A 19,021-nucleotide genomic window follows, 5' to 3' on the forward strand; every position below is an offset into this window, starting at 1 on the left:
GTCAGTACACATACACACACAGATGAAACACACACTCGCACTCATCTGCCCCAATTATTAGTGGAGTACCTCAGGGCTCTATTCTGGGGCCGCTTCTTTTTAACTTATATATGTGCCCTCTGGGGGATATTATCTGAGATATGCGCCCTCTGGTGGATATTATCTGAGATATGCGCCCTCTGGGGGATATTATCTGAGATATGCGCCCTCTGGTGGATATTATCTGAGATATGTGCCCTCTGGGGGATATTATCAAGAAGCAGAATGTTTCTTTTCATTTATATGCTGATGATACACAGTTGTACCTCCCGCTAAAAGCTGGTGATTCCATTCAATCATTGTTGGAATGTGTAACACAGTTCGTAGGTCGGGAAGAAGGAGGCGGGAACCGGCAAACATTTACGGATTTAATAATCAAAATAAACAAACGTAAAAGTACAGCGGCAGCCCCTCACGGACGACTGCCGCACAGAAAACACAAAATAATATCCAGGCCTGGTCCTCTCTCGTCTTCCACTGTCGTCACTCCTCCTTTTATCCTTCCGGAGCTCCTCCGTGGGACTCGAGACCGGTGAGTGTCGCAGGTGTCGCTCATTATCATTAACTCCACCGGCCTCGCTCCGTTCCCACGGCTCTCGGCCCCGCCCCACTCACCACAGAATGTATCTCAGATATTAAAAAAAGGGTTATCAAATAACTTTCTCCAACTCAGTGAGAACAAAACAGAAATGATTGTTTTTGGATATCATTAAGGAACACAGGTTAGAAACCTGGTTGTTATCATAAACTCTGAATTATGTTTGTCCAAACAAATCAATTCTGTTGTTAAGAACAGTTTTAAACAATTGCGGATCATTTCCAAGCTTTTTGTCTTTTCAAGATTTGGAGAAGGTTATTCATGCTTTTATTACCTCGCGTTTAGTTTACTGTAATTCTCTGTACTCAGGTCTTCCTCAGTCATCGCTTTCACGCCTCCAGTTGGTACAAAATACAGCTGCAAGGCTGCTGACTGGGGCGAAGGAATATGACCACGTCACCCCAATTTTAGCTTTGCTTCGCTGGCTTCTGGTTAATTTTAGGGTTCAGTTTAAGATTCTGTTGTTTGTTTTTAAAGCTCTTAACAGTCAAGCTCCATCTTATCTTAAAGATCTTCTTATCCCTGTCATCTTCCAGACTTTTGAGATCCGCTGACAGGACTCTTTTATCTGTCCCTCGTTCCTGTTTGAAAACTAAGGGTGACAGAGTTTTTTCAGTCACTGTCGCCCGTCTGTGGAACCAATAGCCTCTAGACTGCTGCCTTGCACCTTCATTATCATTTTTAAATCGAGGTTGAAAACGTATCTCTTCTCCTTGGCATTTTAATCTCGATTTATTGTTGCTTTATTGTCTGTCTTGTTTGGTTCCTTTCTGGGTTTTTTTTCTTTTTCTTTTAAATTTATTTTACATTGTTCACACTTTAGATAGCTTTGCTATGTTTAAATGTGCTATATAAATAAAATGTACTTGCGTATTAACACATACACTGGTGAAACTGTATTGGTGGGGACATTCATAGACTCATTAGCACATACACTTCTGCTCAAATGTTAGGCGTCAGAGAGATTGATACTTCTATTCATGAAGGGCACATTAAATTGGTCAAAGTGACAGCAAAGACATTTATTATGTTACAGTAGATTTCTGCTTCAAATAAATGCTGTTCTTCTGTGAATCCTGAGAAATAAAATATATCACGGTTTTCACAAAAATATTGTGCAGCACAACTGTGTTCAGCATTGATAATAATCAGAAATGTTTGTTGAGCAGTAAATCAGTATATTATTATGATTTCTGAAGATCATGTGACACTGAAGACTGGAGTAATGATGCTGGAAATACAGCTGCAGATCACAGAAATACATTAGTTTAACACATATTCACATAGAAAACAGCTTTTACACTGTAATAATATTCCACTGTTTTACTGTGTTTGTGATCAAATACAGCATCGTTGAACAGAAGAGACTCAAAAACATTAAAACATCTCACTATCCCAAACTGTTAAATGCTGAAGTGTGCGTGTGTGTGCGTGTGTGTGTGTGCGCACGTGTGCGTGTGTGTGTGTGTGTGTGTGTGTGTGTGTGTGTGTGCAGGTGCAGGTTTGACCAGCGGTCTGGAAACTCCAGCTGTAACGTCACACACACATGTTGACATGGACGATGATTTCACAGACAGGTATTTATGTCCACTAATAAACTACATTACAAAATTGATATAATGATATGCATGTTTTAGAAACATGATGGACACGTGTCAGTAAGTTCATTCATGTTAAAGATGACACGCTTCAGAGACCATCATGTGTGCTTTATGATCCAGTTCACAAACATCTTCATGAGCTCAACCTCTCTGAGCTCAAATAACGACTCAAATTATTCAATTTGGGTTAATATTTCAATAATTTAATAACCCATGCGCGCTCACAGTTCTCTGATGTCGGTTAATGGTCAAATGACATGCAGCTAAAATAATATTTGATGTATAATATTTAATTTAGATTGTTTTGCAATGATTTTTTTATTGCTAGACTCCTAACAAAAGAGCTTGTGACATTCAAAAACTGACTGATAATATACTGAACAACAGGTTGATATGAGTCGTTTGAGTTAGAAAGACTTGCTCCTTCATTGATTAGCTGTTACACACACACACACTCTTTGACGTCTGTCTGCAGGTCTGTCCTGAGGAAGAGTGTGATTCGCAGCAGACAGCAGAGTCCGGTCTCTCAGAGCATCCAGTCTCATCTCAGCTCGTGAGTGTTCATGCTTTTCATCTGCACTGCTGCTGTTTCACACTATCCATGTGTGCAGAACACGCAACACTGTGTGCATCAGACAGAATAACTCCGGCATGATGAAACGCATGCAGGAGCGGTGCTAAAAACACGTGTGTGTGTGTGTGTGCGCGTGTGTGTGTGTGTGCGTGTGTGCGCTCAGACTATCACTGGGTCATGAAGATGCTTCAGAGGATGAGGAGGAGCCAGAAATTGAAGATTATGATGATGAAGACTCTGAGCTGGGCATTGCTTTGGTGAGTTAAAGCCTCTGCAGAAGCTCATTGATCAGCACAAGCCTCTTCATCCTCCTCCTCTTCCTCCGCAGCCCTCCACACACGGCTCTGCCAGCTTCCTGGAGGATCTGTTCCAGTGAAACCAGGACCGGGACACCTTCATGTCTCACCGAAGCAGTGGAGCATTATGGGATATTGTGTTACTGCTGTTATTAATATCCTGTGAAACGTTCAGTTGAGTCATTATTAATGTTGATCTGAATGAGAAAAGCACAAAAAATAACCTGTTTGATTTCATGATGGTTAAAAATGCTGTTGGTTGAAGTGTTGAAACTGTTTTTGTTTAAATAAATAATTTACATTTATTTCTCATTCTCATAAGTGTTTTCTTCCTGGAAGATTTTAGATTTAGCGCTAAATTACATTTACACATAAAGCCAGAGTGCAGGTGTGTTTATAATCGAGCAATATACTATACCATAGAATTACAGAATACAGAGCATATTAATAACTGTTCATGTCAGATCAGAGGCGGGAATCTGGCTTGATAAGATCGCATATATTCGGGTTTTATGTCACTTTATTATTATTAATGTTGTGCGGCTCGTGGCGGATGTTATGAGTCGTTCGTCATGACGTCATAAACCGGACTGTTTTGCCGCCGTTTCAAAGCGCAGATGTTATTGGTCAATCTGTCCACGTGACACACTAGTTTGGAAGATTCTCGCGCCACAGGCAGAGCCCCGCCCTCGCGCACTGGAAGACTCGCTCTGATTGGTGGAGAGCGGCAGCAGACTCGCGCCAGTTTTTGCAGCTGCTCTTCAGACCGCGCTGCATCTTCAGTCACGAAAACGTTTCTTAGGTAAAATATTCACACATTTACCTTAGAAACGTGACTATTCCACACTTCCGCGACAAACATGGCACCGAAGGATTACATGGCGGAGAAGGGTAAGTTGGGGAATTGATTTCTAGCGCTGACTGAACTTTAGTTTCGTTAAGAGCTCTCTCCGCTGCGGTTTCTGAGGCGATGCGCATCAAATGACACTTAGATCAAAACAAATTAATTATTATATTTGGTGTCTGAACTCGAAGTCGGTGCGACATGTGTGCTGTTTGTTACGTTATTCCTGTGACTTTAGATGCGTTTCTAACTTTAGTTTTATTGTTGCTCGCGGGAGCTGCGCGCGCTTGCGCTGAAGTGCCCGGATGGAGTTTAGGAACAAAGAGCGGAGAGCACGTGCTCGTCTTTAGACAAAACTTCAACAAAAAGAATCACGCGTTTCTGTTTCTTCGTTTATTCCGAGGTTGTCAGGCGTCGCGTGACCGCGCGATGTGAAAGTTTGGTCTGCGCTTGTAAACGGGGCCGCGCGAGGCAATCCGCGGCGCGCTCTCGGTCCGGACGGGACTAGTTGATGAAGCGCGGAGGGATCGCGGAAGCGGCGTGGCGGCAGCGCGGCTCCACAGCCATGTGCTTCTTTGTTTACAAAAACAGCCGCCATTGAGTGGCGTTACACGCGCGTCGTTTATAACGCGAAACGTGCCGCGAGATGACGCACGATCAGGTTAGTCGACGCGACACCGATTCGATACGAGGCTGTTTGACGCGTCGATCGTGTAGTTTAACTGCGTTTATCTTCAGAGGTTTATTCTCTGCTGAACAGCTGCTAGTGGACGCAGAGTGTCGCGGGAGCTCGGAATTGTGAGCTGTGGCGAACCTTTTCAGGTTTTTGTTGCTTTCCTTCGCGCGTTTGTTTACGCTTCCTCCGCGCGCGCTCACGTGACTGCTGTTTGTCCCGCTGCGTGACCGCGCGCTCATCTGGAGCGAAAATGTAGCTCTGAGTCTAGATCTGTGTGTGATCGCGGCTCTTCTGCTGTGGTTGTGTTCCAGAGAAGTGCAAGCGCTTCCTGCAGGAGTTCTACAGCGAGGATGACTCCGGGAAGAAGGTGTTCAAATACGGCGCTCAGCTGGTGAGATCTGCAGCCTGCTCCTGTTCCTGCAACATCGCGGTGGACTCCCGCTCACCTGTGTGTGTGTGTGTGTGTGTGTAGGTGTCCCTGGCGCACCGCGAGCAGGTGGCGCTGGTGCTGGATCTGGATGATGTGGCGGAGGAAGACCCTGAGCTGGTGGAGAGCGTGTGTGAGAACGCCAAGCGTTACGCCGGACTGTTTGCGGACGCTGTTCACGAGCTGCTGCCGGAGTACAGAGAGAGAGAGGTGACCTCTGACATTATAGATCTGTACCACTATCAGAAAACAAAAATAACATCCAACTTTATCCATGTTCACTCACAGAATGATATGTGCTACATAACAAATCACAGCTTTGTGATTGCCGAAAAATGTAAACCATTATCACACAGATCTTCATATATAGCTGGATATATATGAACCAACTTCATTTGCACACATTCAGGATATAAACACTCGCACAGTTGAGATTCTGTGTATCAGTAATATTGCCCGCTGATCGATATATTTGTGTGTGTGTTTTGTAGGTTGTGGCGAAGGATGCCTTGGATGTTTATATCGAGCACCGACTGATGATGGAGACCAGAGGTCGTGACCACGCAGACACGCATGACCCCCGGAACCAGTATCCAGCTGAACTCATGCGCAGATTGTAAGTGACACACACTGGGGCTGAGTTGATTCGGTTTTTATTCATTTGGATGTATATTAGGTGATATGCCAGTTTTTCTTAAGTAAAAATTCTCTCAATGCAGTAAACAATACACTGTATAATAATACAGAAAATATTACAATTGTACTAACGATTAAAAAAAACAACTATAAAAGTCAATTGCCTTTTATTTTTAAATGTAATGAACAACACTAAAGTTTAGAATTTCTCACGTTTAAAGCTTTCATCACTGATTCAGTTGTTGCTGCTATTGCTGTGAAGCTGCTTTGACACGGTTCATGTATAAAGTTTCATCGAAATAAATCTTACTGATTTTTAAACGTTTAAATTGGTCATAAGGCCATGTATAATGAATTTTTTTTTTTGTCGGGAAATAAACATTTAAATGATTTAAGGAGACCTGCATTAAATAATGAAGACATCAGTCAAAATATAATATAATGCATGTGCTAGTAACAAAACACTAAACGAACTGTGATTATTGGATGGCAGGCGCGCTACAAATAATGCTTTGTGAAGTCTGAAAACTAAAAGACCAGTCTTGGGATTGATTAAACAATTGATCATCAAAAATGAGAATGGATTATAACTTGAGTAATTGATATCGTCACACACACGCGTGCGCTCGTGTCCAGGTGAGCTCAGTGTGTGACACAGATGTAATCGTGTTTCTGTCATGTTGTTCTCACTCGTTTATAATTGCATGACTTGTGTGTTTCTCAGTGAGGTTTATTTCCGTCCTCCGTCCACGCTGAAGCCCAAGGTAGTTCGAGATGTGAAGGCCGACAGCATCGGTCAGCTGGTGACCGTCAGGGGAATCGTCACCAGAGCCACGGAGGTCAAACCCATGATGGCTGTGGCCACCTACACCTGCGATCAATGCGGAGCCGAGACCTACCAGCCGGTACGAGAGTCGCCAGTCGACGCGTGTCTTTAAACGCTCGCGTGTGTGTGCTAACCCAAGTCTCGCTCTCTCAGATCTCCTCTCCGAGCTTCACACCGCTCATCATGTGTCCCAGTCAGGAGTGCGTCACCAACAAGTCTGGAGGACGTCTGTACCTGCAGACACGTGGGTCAAAGTTCATCAAGTTTCAGGAGCTGCGCATTCAGGAGCATGTGAGTGTGTGAGAGCGTCTGGTTTGTCTGGCTGAGTGTAGATCATGCAGAGTGTTGAGTGTGTTCTGTGTGTGTGTGTGTGTGTTAAACACTCAGAGCGATCAGGTGCCGGTGGGAAACATCCCTCGCAGCATGACCATTTACGCTCGTGGAGAGAACACGCGTGTGGCACAGCCGGGAGATCACCTGGCTGTTTCTGGAATATTCCTTCCTCTGCTGCGCTCCGGGTTCAGACAGGCTGTACAGGTGACACGCTTTACACACGCGTTACACACACACCTCGACATCCTATCAGCAAACAGTGGGCAGAACAAGTCCCGCTCGGCCTTTGAATCCCTGTGTCCCAATGTGCATACTATCCATCCCAAATAGTATGTGAGATTGGAGTAAGTGTGTCCCAAAGCATGTTGGATAGAGTGCCAAAACACACTCTAATGGCTAATATTGCCCACAACCCATCAGGACTTCATGACATAAAGTTATGTTATTTCATCTGCAACAACAATGTGAATTTCATACACATCTGTTTGGCCTTTAACTTTTAAATGCATCATTAAAGACTGGCGTCTCGCAGATCAACGAGCTACTAGTTTTCTCTCCGATACAGTAGAAAGTTAAATGAAATGTGGAGGATGTTAACTGTGACGAGTTGATTGTCGGGTCAGTTTACAGTGACGCTATGTAACTATGCGACAGAGCATCTGTTAAGACACAGTTGTATGACGTGATAGTTTGTCCAAAAGCTTGTCTACTCTTCTACTACACACTAAAGTGTCTACTTTTTCTTCACCAAAAGAGTACATGCTTTAAGGGCGTGATATAAGTAAGGGAATTGGGACGCATCATAAGACTGTTTAAATGTATGGTCACATGACCTCGAGCTCTGTGTTTCCTGTATTCAGACATGTCTGTTGTGTGTAGGGGTATTAATGTGTGTGTGTGTGTGTCAGGGTCTGCTGTCAGAGACGTATCTGGAGTGTCACTGCATCACTCTGATGAATAAGACTGAGGATGATGAGTTAGGAACTGAAGAGCTGAGTGATGAAGAGTTGCGTCAGATCACGGGTAACATGCTGCGTGTCTGTGTGGGGTTTATAAGAGTTGTGATGTGTCTCTGGACTCACGTGTGTGTGTGTGTGTGTGTAGAGGAGGATTTCTATGAGAAGCTGGCGGGGTCGATTGCTCCGGAGATCTACGGCCACGAGGACGTGAAGAAGGCGCTGCTGCTGTTGCTGGTGGGTGGAGTGGAGCAGGCGCCGCGCGGGATGAAGATCAGGGGTGAGACGCGTCTGCTGATGCTGGATCGATGCTATCTCCTAAATGACTGTTACATCAGTAAATTATGAGAATATTAAATTCCCATCAGACTCCGATAACCAGCTATTTTTCACTTAAGACAATAGATTGTGTATTCATTGATGCTTTTTGAGAGTTGTTTCTGTCTTACAGCAAAACTGACCATAATCCCCAACACTGTCCCCGAACGTCAGATTTATACAACAATAGCACTGATTCATTTCATTTGAGAATCACTTGTTCTCACTTTGAACAAAACTCAGCAGCGTTTAAATCTTTAGTTTTGATTGTGTTTGAGTCACTGCAGCACTGTGCTAGATAACACCTAATACAACAGAGCTAGATCTGAATCTGGAGGATCACTCGTATCATCGCTTCATTTGTGAGTCTGGAGCACAAAAGCAGTCATGAGTAGCATAGTATATTTGTATCAATAGCCAATACATTGTATGGGTCAAAATGATCCATTTTTCTTTTATTCCAAAAATCATTAGGATATTAAGTAAAGATCATGTTCCATGAAGATATGTTTTACATTTTCTACTTAAAATATCAACTTCATTTTGATCAGTTATATGCATTGCTAAGAACTTCATTTGAACAACTTTAAAGGCGAATATTTGATTTTTTTTTTTCTGTCAGATTGCAGATTTTCAAATAGTTGCATCTCAGCCACATATTGTCCTCTCCTAACAAACCATACATCAATGGAAAGATCATTTATTCAGCTTTCAGATGATCTATAAATCTCAATTTCAAAGAAATTGACCCATATGACTGGTTTTGTGGTCCAGGGTCACATATATTGTAATATGGCCCGGTCCTCAACTTACTCCGTATTAAAGCACTACAGCATTATAGATAAAACATGATTTTCTGTAAAAGAGCTTCGAAACCATGTGTTTGAAAAAAGCTTTACAAATACATTAGCAGTGTTGGGTGTAACGCGTTACTAAGTAACGCGTTTCTGTAATTAAATTACTTATCCACTGAAAAAGTAAAGTAAGGGATTACTGTTCATTTTTAGGTAATTTAATTAGTTACTTATAAAGTACTTGCGTTACATACAGTAAATAATTTCAACAGTTCTAAAAGCAATATTGAATTTGAAATCTAAATTTACCGTCTAAAGATATTGAATGCAGCGACTTTAACCCTCCGCGTGCGGGTGCGTTCACTTTCAGATTTTCCTGATTCACAGAGAAACCTTAAATACTCAAATCAGGGCCGGCACCAAGAGGGGGCATTCGCTGGCAGAGTTACGGTGCCCCCCACTTTCCATCCTCTCCCCTTCTTGCTGAACGTGATCGTTTCGAAAGCTAAAGTGAAACCGGTAAAACAGCGCACATAAGAAAGCGATTGCACGCTTTAGCGAGCGTCAGAAACTGCACGCAATCACAGATTTTTGTTATTCAGATATTTTGCAGAGTATTTCTATTTGTTAACCAAAGGTGGTTACATTTTTTTCATAAAAATGTTTAAGTATTACAGTTGTTTTAAAGCTAAAAGGCTAAACTATTCTATGTTTGACTCGAATTGAAAGAATATAGAGTTTAATTTCTATTAAGGTTTATAGGGATTTTAAGATGTAGCCTAATTAGCGATTTGAATAATTAAGTTACTTATTGAGTAACTAAGTTACTTTTCAGAGAGTAATTAGTAAAGTAATTTAAATACAATATTGATGAAGTAATTAGTAACTGTAATTAATTACTTTTTGAAAGTAACTTACCCAACACTGTACATTAGACATGATGATAACTTTGACACTGCTATTGAACTGCACTGAATCAACACTCTGCTGCTTTACAGAAGAATTAGGGTTAGTCTCGTATTGAAGTTTAATTCGTAGTTTATTTCTGTTGATTAAAGCGTGTGACTGTGTCTGTGATTTTGCAGGGAACATTAACATCTGTCTGATGGGAGATCCGGGTGTGGCGAAGTCCCAGCTGCTGTCCTACATCGACCGTCTCGCCCCTCGCAGTGAGTGTCTCCACAGCATCGCTCCTCCGTCCGCTAGCGTCCCGCGGCTAACTCTGTCGCTCTGTTGCAGGTCAGTACACGACGGGCCGCGGCTCGTCCGGCGTGGGGCTGACGGCGGCAGTCATGCGTGACCCGGTCACGGGCGAGATGATGCTGGAGGGCGGTGCTCTGGTGCTGGCCGATCTGGGTGTGTGCTGCATCGACGAGTTCGATAAGATGGCCGACGCCGACCGCACAGCCATCCACGAGGTCATGGAGCAGCAGACCATCTCCATCGCCAAGGTACGGTGTGCTTTGCTCCAGCTGGGTGACCTCTGACCCGATGAGTGCATCATGTGTTTGTGTGGTGTTTGTCTCAGGCTGGCATCATGACGTCTCTGAACGCGCGCTGTTCGATCCTGGCGGCGGCAAACCCGGCGTACGGCCGCTACAACCCTCGCAAAACCATCGAGCAGAACATCCAGCTCCCGGCGGCGCTGCTGTCCCGCTTCGACCTGCTGTGGCTCATTCAGGACAAACCCGATGCAGACAACGACCTGCGTCTGGCACAGCACATCACATACGTGCACCAGCACTGCAAGCAGCCGCCCACACACTTCACCCCCATCCACATGAAGCTCATGAGGTACACACGCTAACAGCTGCCCACCGGTGGGCCCATCTCACCTAACCACGCTGTTACCTAATTTAATTACAAAATAATTTAAGGTGTCCTTGCTACTCACATTACATGTGCTTAATATTATAATAAGTTAATTATGCATAATTACGTGCTAGTAACCCTAAGCCAAACTCTAATCCAAACCCCATATATTAAGTACATGTAGTTAGTTAATATTACTCTGTACTTAAATGTACAATTACACTGTAACAAGGAAGGAATAAAGTAATACATAAGATAATATCAGTGTTTATGAAACATTCAATTTCAGCTAAAGTCTTCTGATGTTATAGTGAGTGCAGCCCAGTCGATAATAGCTCTGTTTATCGGTCATCGAGTGTTTCCACTGCAGATGTGTGTTTCTGAGCCAGATCACCTGATGGTCGTTCTTCTGTCTGTCTGTCTGTCAGGCGTTACATCAGTAAGTGTAAGCAGAAGCAGCCGGTGGTTCCTGACTCTCTGTCTGATTACATCACAGCTGCGTATGTAGAGATGAGGAAAGAGGCGCGAGTCAGTAAAGACACCACCTTCACCTCGGCCCGGACACTGCTGTCCATCCTGCGCCTCTCCACTGCCCTGGTGAGACTTGCTCACACACACGCACACAAACACAAACAAACATGCATCCACAGCAGAACATGACTGTTATCAGCAGGACTTAATCTCTGGAGCCAGTCTGATGTGGTTTGATCCGGTCTGAAGTGGGCGCCGGGTGTTAAAAGTGCTGTTTGTGCAGGTAGCTGTGTTGATCTCTACTGTAGAAGCAGCACTTCATGACATACTCCGCCACTGCTGCAGGTTTATTCGTGGGGTGCCGCTGGGATTCGTGTTTGTCGTGTGGCGGTCAGCTTTGCGGGGTGGGCAGTCAGCCTCGGGTCACGCCGCTGTGCAAACCCATGCAAAACTGACCGCACGCGATGCATCGCAGCGCTAGCACACAGAGACTAGCTGGTGTTGAGAGGCGGAGACTTGGGCAGTTGCTGGCTTTCTCACAAGGCATTGCACTTGTCTCGGTCTGACAGTGCCGGCACAACTCATCCGTTTGCCTCAAGGACATCTGAAAATCATTAGTATTTAAGCAATGTGGTGTGATAATCACGCTTGATTAGCTGAGGATGTGACGTGTGTGCGTTCAGGCTCGTCTGCGGATGGTGGATGTTGTGGAGAAGGAGGATGTTAATGAGGCCATGCGACTGATGGAGATGAGCAAAGACTCGTTGCAGGCTGACAAGACCAGCAACACCAGGTACATCAACTCACACTCACACTCCCTCACACGCTCTCACTCCCTCTCACACACACACACACACACACCCTCACACACTCCTTCACACACACACTCCTTCACACACACACACACACTAGGGGTGGGAACCTCACGATACGATATAATCACGATAACGATAATATCACGATACAGCGATTCTGTGATAATATATTTCTAGAAAATCCTATGATACATCATGATATCAGTCTAAACAAAATGCCTGTGAAAAGGTTGTGCAAGTTTTCTTTATTCAAGTCCAAACTGTTAGAAAACAGCAAAGAAAAGTTCTGTAAATCAATTTTAACATGTTGGGTAGGCTACATTAATCATTTTATTCTTGGACTTTTTAAGTTTAAGGCCAAAAATAAGTTCTTAAACTTTCATTTGATTAATTAAAATGCTAAAGTGTGATCTAGATATACATATAGTGTATACCTTTTATTTTTCATTGAAATGGTTTCAAGTTTGAACTTTTTTTTATTTTTTTAGAGGTTGTTGTAATAAAGGATTTGTTTACTCAAATAACTTCATCTTATTCTTTTAAGAGTCATTGTTACTGATCAGAATTATTGTTTAATAATATATACCATGAAACTGATATTTTCTGAGACTATTATCATACCATGAAAATCTCATACTGTTACAACCCCAGTTTAAATCCTATGTTAAGTCTAGAATTCTTGTTGATTTTAAAATAGAAAATTCAGAATTGAATGAAAATAAATGTAATGTACAAGAAGTGAGGTTTCATGGCAGCTGTTTAGTGATTCTTTAGTGATCGCCAAATACGACTGAATGAGTTCAAGGTGCAGTTATTTTATTATGCAAAATGCAGCTTAGAAGCATTTTGGGTTTCTTCACATTATATTCTTAGCACCGTATTATATAACTCGAGGACCTTTGTAAAAAAAATATATGTATACACACAGACTTTTGTGCGCACAAGAAACCATTGAGTTTAGCATATAGGACAATGAGCCACCTGTTGTGCCATCAGCCCGTTTCGTGTCATGGTTTCTCCACCTCCACAGAGAATGTGTTCAATTGGACATTAGAGGTACTACCATAAGAATAGCAAAATTGAGCAGGTAGATCTCTAATTCATGTGCATGCATGCTATCTTTTTATTCGTAGTAAGATGGGAGTGATGCACAAAAGAAATGGGTTATATAAAACTAGAAATTGTAATGCGTAAGAATGCAAATCATTCCCATGCACACGTGTTTTTAAATGATTTATTATTTTTTATGTTAGGGATTCTGTATGTTGTCACTTTGAAAAAATCAATGGAAAAAAATATTTACAGATGACTGTACTAAATAGCAAATATAAAGCTGAAAGTAATGATTTATGAACCATTTATGTTAAATATGACCTGAAAATCTGGGAGGTCTGGGAAAAGTGTGGAATTTTGAAATGAAAAATGTGTAGGAACCCTGTTATCCTTTTCTCTTTTTTTGCTTTGAAGTGTATAATGTGAGTCTTTTAGTTGATTGTGTGGAGTGAAGTTGCTTCTCTCTCTGTCTGCAGGGCGCAGCGTCCGGCGGACGTGATCTTCTCTCTGCTGCGAGAGCTGGCCGGCGAGGGCGCAGCGAGGTCTGTGCGTCTGACTGAGGCGGAGCAGCGCTGTGTGTCTCGTGGCTTCACTCCGGCTCAGTTCCAGGCCGCTCTGGACGAGTACGAGGAGCTGAACGTGTGGCAGGTCAACCAGGCGCGCTCGCGCATCACATTTGTGTGAACACAGAGGGACTGACACGATCTGATGCCTTCCAGTCTTTTTTCTTTGTTTTGCTTTTAAATCCCTGAAATAAATGCTGTAAATAGATCAAATGTGTTTTGACTTGATTTACAGTCATTCCTGCAGAATTTTAATGACCCTTAACACTTTACTAGCAGGTGCAATTAGTTTAAAGACATGAATAAAGAGCGATTCATCCGGGGCCGATCTAGAGTGAGGGCTCGGCCCAGACTCGTCCGTGTACATGTCAGAATACACGGGATATCAACATGAGAATTACCCATGATTTACTCCTCCTCAGGCCTGAAGACGGTCATATACACCCAGGACGGCTTGAGGGTGAGTAAAGTTACATTGGTTACAAAGTTACTTAAAAAAAAAGAAAAAAAGCAAAGTTTAGGCAAGGCAAGTTTATGTAGCACATTTTACACACCGTGGTTATTCAAAGTGCTTTACATAAAAGGAAGTGAAATAGTCATTAAAAATGATAAAAACAAGGAATTAAAAAAATTATCACAACAATAAAAACAATGATATAAAAATTGATTTAAAGAATTTAAAACTGTTAAGAATAGAAGATGATTATACTTCGTCCAAACTGATTGTACTTAGCACAGTGCTCATTCAGTAAATGCACCGCTAGACGGATGAGTTTTGAGTGGATTTAAATGTGGCTAATGTTTTAGCACATCAGCTTCACAAAACATTTTATCTTAGCACTAAGAGTTCTAAATAGCAGTAAACAAATGTAGCTAAGTTTTCTCTTAAAACCTATTCACAAAGCTGCTGAGACAAACCTTTACTCAGGAATAGAGAAGTCTTCAGCTCAGAGTGAGGGGCGGGGTTTACCTCGTTGCTATGGACATGTCAGCATGCTTATTAACTATGCACACAGTGATTGGCTGATAGGAGAAGGGCGGGGTCTCTGTCAGATTTATTCATAGAAATACTGTAGAGCACAATATCATGTTGCCATATCCAAATAAAGGTTTAAAAATAAAAATGTTAATTGCCCCATTCAAATAAAGATTTTAAAATGCAGGATAAGTGTCACTAATTAAACAAGTATTTGTTCAGCTTTTTGTCAGCCTCTGACATGTATGCTTTTCAAAAACAACTAGCGGATATGCATATAAACAGCCTTTTAATTAACAGAGTAGAAAAATCATGCCTGATAGTAATACATGCAAATGTAATGAAACAAACAGACAAACTGGACGCAAGAACAGCTGTTACTTCCTGTCCAACTGGTTCATGAAAACAAGGATATAATCAAAGGGAAATTAGGAGTTGGGATAACCTCCAAAACCAAAGGTGATACCTTTTCAAAAGGTCATTGTCATCAAATGTTTCTAAAATGTTTACGTTCAGAGACAGATTGCTGGCAACAGCTATGTTAGGATAGTTTGTGGCTTGGTCTTAGTGACTTAGGAGTAGGGATGCACCGAATCCAAGATTCGGATTCGGATTCGGCCGAATCCTGGGCTTTTTGACGGGGTTCGGTTTCGGCCGAACCTTAGATTTATTTTCCACCGAAACCGAACCCTAGACTTGCGCTACGACGTCACACGGCCGTTGATTACGTGAAGGTGTTTACATAGGACCCGTTCGAATGTAGTATGTAAGAATCTGAAAATGGAACTCGTAAGCAAAAAAGTTTTGTTTGGCAGTATACTTTCAACCAAAAGAAGGCGATTCAAGTCGAGCTTTATGTTCAATTTGCAATGCCAATTTGTCTCGTGGTGGCAAGTAGAGCCCTGCGCGGGACTGTTTTCTTCATCCCGCGCCCGCCGAATTTCTGATGACCATTACCGCCCGCTCCCGCAACGTGTGTGTTACACTCCCGCCCGCTCCCGCAATATGTATGTCCACTCCCGCCCGCACCCGCAAAACTCTGAGAATTTATTCCCGCACAATAATAGAGATGCATTGATTTTGTGTCTTCTCCCGTCCCGCAGGAAAAAAAAAACGTATTGTATTGCTATTATTAAAGAGATTCATGTTTGTTCCTTTCCCTGACCTGCATGTATTCTGACGCACTGGTAGGGAAGATGAATATAGCCTGCTATCGGGGACATCTAAAACGCTTAGGCTACCGCGCGTTTCTTTAGACTTCAAGTACTTTGATTTTGTTGACAATGACATCATGTCGCTAGGTTAGCCGCCCATTCCCGCCCGCAGCAAAGTTCAAACCGCCCGCTCCCGCGAGATTTGCGTTGGGTCCCGCGGGACCCGGCGGGTCCCAATCCCAATGCAGCTCTCTTGGCAAGGACCCTAAGCAGTACACAACATCGCCGATGTTAAAACTAAGGATGCGAGTAGGATTCGGTATTCGGTTTCGGATTCGGCCGAATCTTAAACAGTGGATTCGGTATTCGGTTTCGGATTCGGCCGAATCTTAAACAGTGGATTCGGTATTCGGCCGAACCCCAAAAATCTGGATTCGGTGCATCCCTACTTAGGAGTCCTCTTCACTATTCCTAATATTTCACAGATTTAGGAGCAAGTTTTAGTGCTAAAACACTTTGTGAAATACTCTTAGAGCAAAAATGTTTTGTGTGAACCCTTGGTATTTCTAACTGACTCGATCCTAATGATCTGAGTGGTCTGTTCGGTTTATATTCAGTGAGCATATCTGCAATGTGTCTAGGTCCTGGGCCATTGAGTGACTTATAAACAAGTAAAAGTACTTTAAAATCAATCCTAAATGTAACTGGAAGCCAGTGTAAGGACCTGGGCCCGTATTGCTAAAGATTCTAAGAATCAAGTTCAAGTTCAAGTTGAGCTTTATTGTCATTCTGCTACATGTGGGGAGATACAGTGGAACGAAATGTCGTGTCTCGCAGGACCACGGTGCTACATAAATACAGACATACAACAATGAAGTAAAAACACTATAAACCTATACACTACTAACCTACTGACAGATTTAACTAGAAGTATACTATATATAAGTATTTACCCTATACAAACTAAAAGAATAAAGGATAAAAAATACAACTATACGAATGCTTCACATAAATATTACCCTATACAAACTAAAAAATAGAAGATAAAAAATACAAACTATACGAATGCTTCACAAATACTGTACATGTGCAAGGAGAGACATTTGAGTCAGCAGCTGGTTGGGGAACAGAGCAGGATGATTTGTAGAGCATGAGCATGTAAACATGCATATATTGCTGAGTCTTTTGTGGGATTGTGTTCACGCAGCAGTGTGTGTAAAGTGTCTAGTGCACATAGAGGAGAGTGTGTTACTACAGGTGGTTTGTACAGCCCACTCACCTGTGTGTAGCACACTTTGAATTGCACAAAAAAAAAAAATTTAAGTTCCATACAGTTTTTCTTTGGGGTGGTAAGGTTTGGGGTGGGGGGTGGTCCTTGTTTCAGGAGGTAGGGGTTTGCATGGGGTTTCAGAGGGGGGCGGGGTGGTTTGAGTTCAGGGCTCTCACAGCCTGGGGGAAAAAGCTGTTGAGCAATCCTTTCAGAGAGCTCCTATTTTAGCTTAAAAATGTCTAACTAGGAGTCTTAGCTTAAAGGTGATTCAGGACCAATCTGAGAGCAACTCTGAGCGAGGAAAACGTTTTGTTGATATTGTGGAGTGCACACAAATAAAAGTAGACCCTTTACAGTTCCGAATGATGTATTACTCTTACCTTTATGAGCAAAAATTACGGTGAAGGCCTATTTTAAGTTGTTTCCATTTAAAAAAATGCAATTGATTGCTCTGGTGCCTCCATGTCCAGCGATTTGGCTTCCACTCGCTGCACAAACTATTGGATACAGCGCACATTTATCTAGGTTTATTGTTTAAACATTGTTATAGGCTTGAACTGTTTTTATATCTATAGATGTTATTTTAGGCAAGTCGTGATGATTTGAGAAGGCTAAATTGATCAAACATGCCTGTCGGTCTGCCGCTGGCCGCTTGGTCGTTACTTTAAGAAAGAAAAAACTTGTTTAACGAACAAAAAAATGAGATAAGATGTTGGACACGGGACGGGCTAGGGCCTGAGCATCTCGGGCCAGGGCCTACATTTGAGGCCCGTGCAGGGCTCTAAGAGACATAATAAGTGCTGTAACAGACCCAAATCATGACTGCTGCATAGTTGCATTTTTCCACTTGCCAAATATGTTAATGTAGTGATTACGTCCATTTCTGGCGCTATGGCATTTCTGCGTGGTGTCTGAGATGTTAGCGTGTCTTTAATAAGATCGGTCACAAACATGATCCCTGCACGATCTAATGTGTAACGTCTTATTAACTCACTGTCATGCATTGTGTGCAACACATTTCTTCTCCCTCTTCATGTTTCGGCCATTTTCTCCGCTGCTAAAGAAACTCTTAAGCCCCTTAAAAGTCCTCGTCCGTACTCCTAACAATTTTGGACCTTAAGACCTCTTTTAAGGGTTAAGATGCTTTCTGAATTACTTTTTTCTTTACTTGGATCTTTTCTTTAATTTTAAGAGGAAACACCCACATTTCTAAGAATTTTGTTACTAGGAGCAACTCTTAGCACTAAGAGTTTTCATGAATACGGGCCCTGAGGACTGGTGTGATATGCTCAGATGTTCTGGTTCTAGTCAGAATCCTGGCAGCAGTGTTCTGGATGAGCTGCAGTTGTCTAATGGTCTTCTTGGGAAGGCCGGTGAGGAGACCATTACAGTAATCCACCCTGCTGGTGATAAAGGCATGAACAAGTTTCTCCAAGTCTTGACTGGAAACAAAACATCTAATTCTTGCAATGTTTTTGAGATGATAGTATGCTGATTTAGTTACTGCTTTGACATGACTACTGAAACTAAGGTCTGTCTCTAGAATCACCCCAAGATTTCTGACTTGATTTTTAGTTGTTTGACCCCTAGAGTCAAGGTATGCATTCACCTTGAGAACTTCATCTTTCTTTCCAAATGCAATGATTTCAGTTTTCTCCTTGTTTAACTGAAGAAAGTTCTGGCACATCCAACTGTTAATTTCATCAATGCATTGGCAGAGGGAGTCAATGGGGCTGTAGTCATTTGGAGATAAGGCTAGGTAAATCTGGGTATCATCAGCATAGCTGTGATAGGCAATTTGGTTCTTCCTCATTATCTGACTTAGTGGGAGCATATACAGGTTAAACAAGAGCGCTGCAAGAATTGAGCCTTGTGGGACTCCACATGTCATGGCCGTCCACTTAGACTTATGCTCTTCTATACTCACATAATAACCTCTCCATTCTAAGTATGACCTGAACCATTTGAGTGCCATCCCAGAAAGCCCGA

General features: G+C 42.5%; 2 protein-coding genes across 6 annotated transcripts in view; both read left to right on the plus strand.

Moving 5' to 3' along the window:
* The window catches only part of stag3 (STAG3 cohesin complex component), a 28,846-nt gene extending 25,421 nt beyond the window's left edge, over positions 1 to 3,425 (plus strand). For 2 of the 5 annotated variants that reach the window (XM_079437917.1, XM_079437915.1), the window contains exons 29-32: positions 2,139 to 2,214; positions 2,714 to 2,791; positions 2,976 to 3,069; positions 3,141 to 3,412. In XM_079437917.1, the coding sequence (XP_079294043.1) occupies positions 2,139 to 2,214; positions 2,714 to 2,791; positions 2,976 to 3,069; positions 3,141 to 3,188 (296 nt within the window). In that variant the 3' untranslated portion in view covers positions 3,189 to 3,412. Of the gene's footprint in view, positions 1 to 2,132; positions 2,215 to 2,713; positions 2,792 to 2,975; positions 3,070 to 3,140 lie in introns of all 5 variants that reach the window. The other 3 variants (XM_079437916.1, XM_079437914.1, XM_079437918.1) reach the window with 3 other exon arrangements.
* A 361-nt stretch (positions 3,426 to 3,786) lies between these two features.
* Positions 3,787 to 14,233, plus strand: mcm7 (minichromosome maintenance complex component 7). Its single transcript, XM_079437919.1, has 15 exons — positions 3,787 to 3,999; positions 4,940 to 5,019; positions 5,101 to 5,265; positions 5,547 to 5,671; positions 6,416 to 6,596; positions 6,671 to 6,808; positions 6,905 to 7,054; positions 7,759 to 7,873; positions 7,955 to 8,086; positions 10,004 to 10,087; positions 10,158 to 10,369; positions 10,447 to 10,712; positions 11,159 to 11,327; positions 11,885 to 11,994; positions 13,546 to 14,233. Exons 1-15 carry the CDS (start codon positions 3,969 to 3,971, stop codon positions 13,751 to 13,753), a joined length of 2,166 nt encoding a protein of 721 aa, XP_079294045.1. The 5' UTR covers positions 3,787 to 3,968; the 3' UTR covers positions 13,754 to 14,233.
* Positions 14,234 to 19,021: the final 4,788 nt, after the last annotated feature.

This window comes from Barbus barbus (genome assembly GCF_936440315.1).
Source record: "Barbus barbus genome assembly, chromosome: 17".
Taxonomy (NCBI): Eukaryota; Metazoa; Chordata; class Actinopteri; order Cypriniformes; family Cyprinidae; genus Barbus; species Barbus barbus.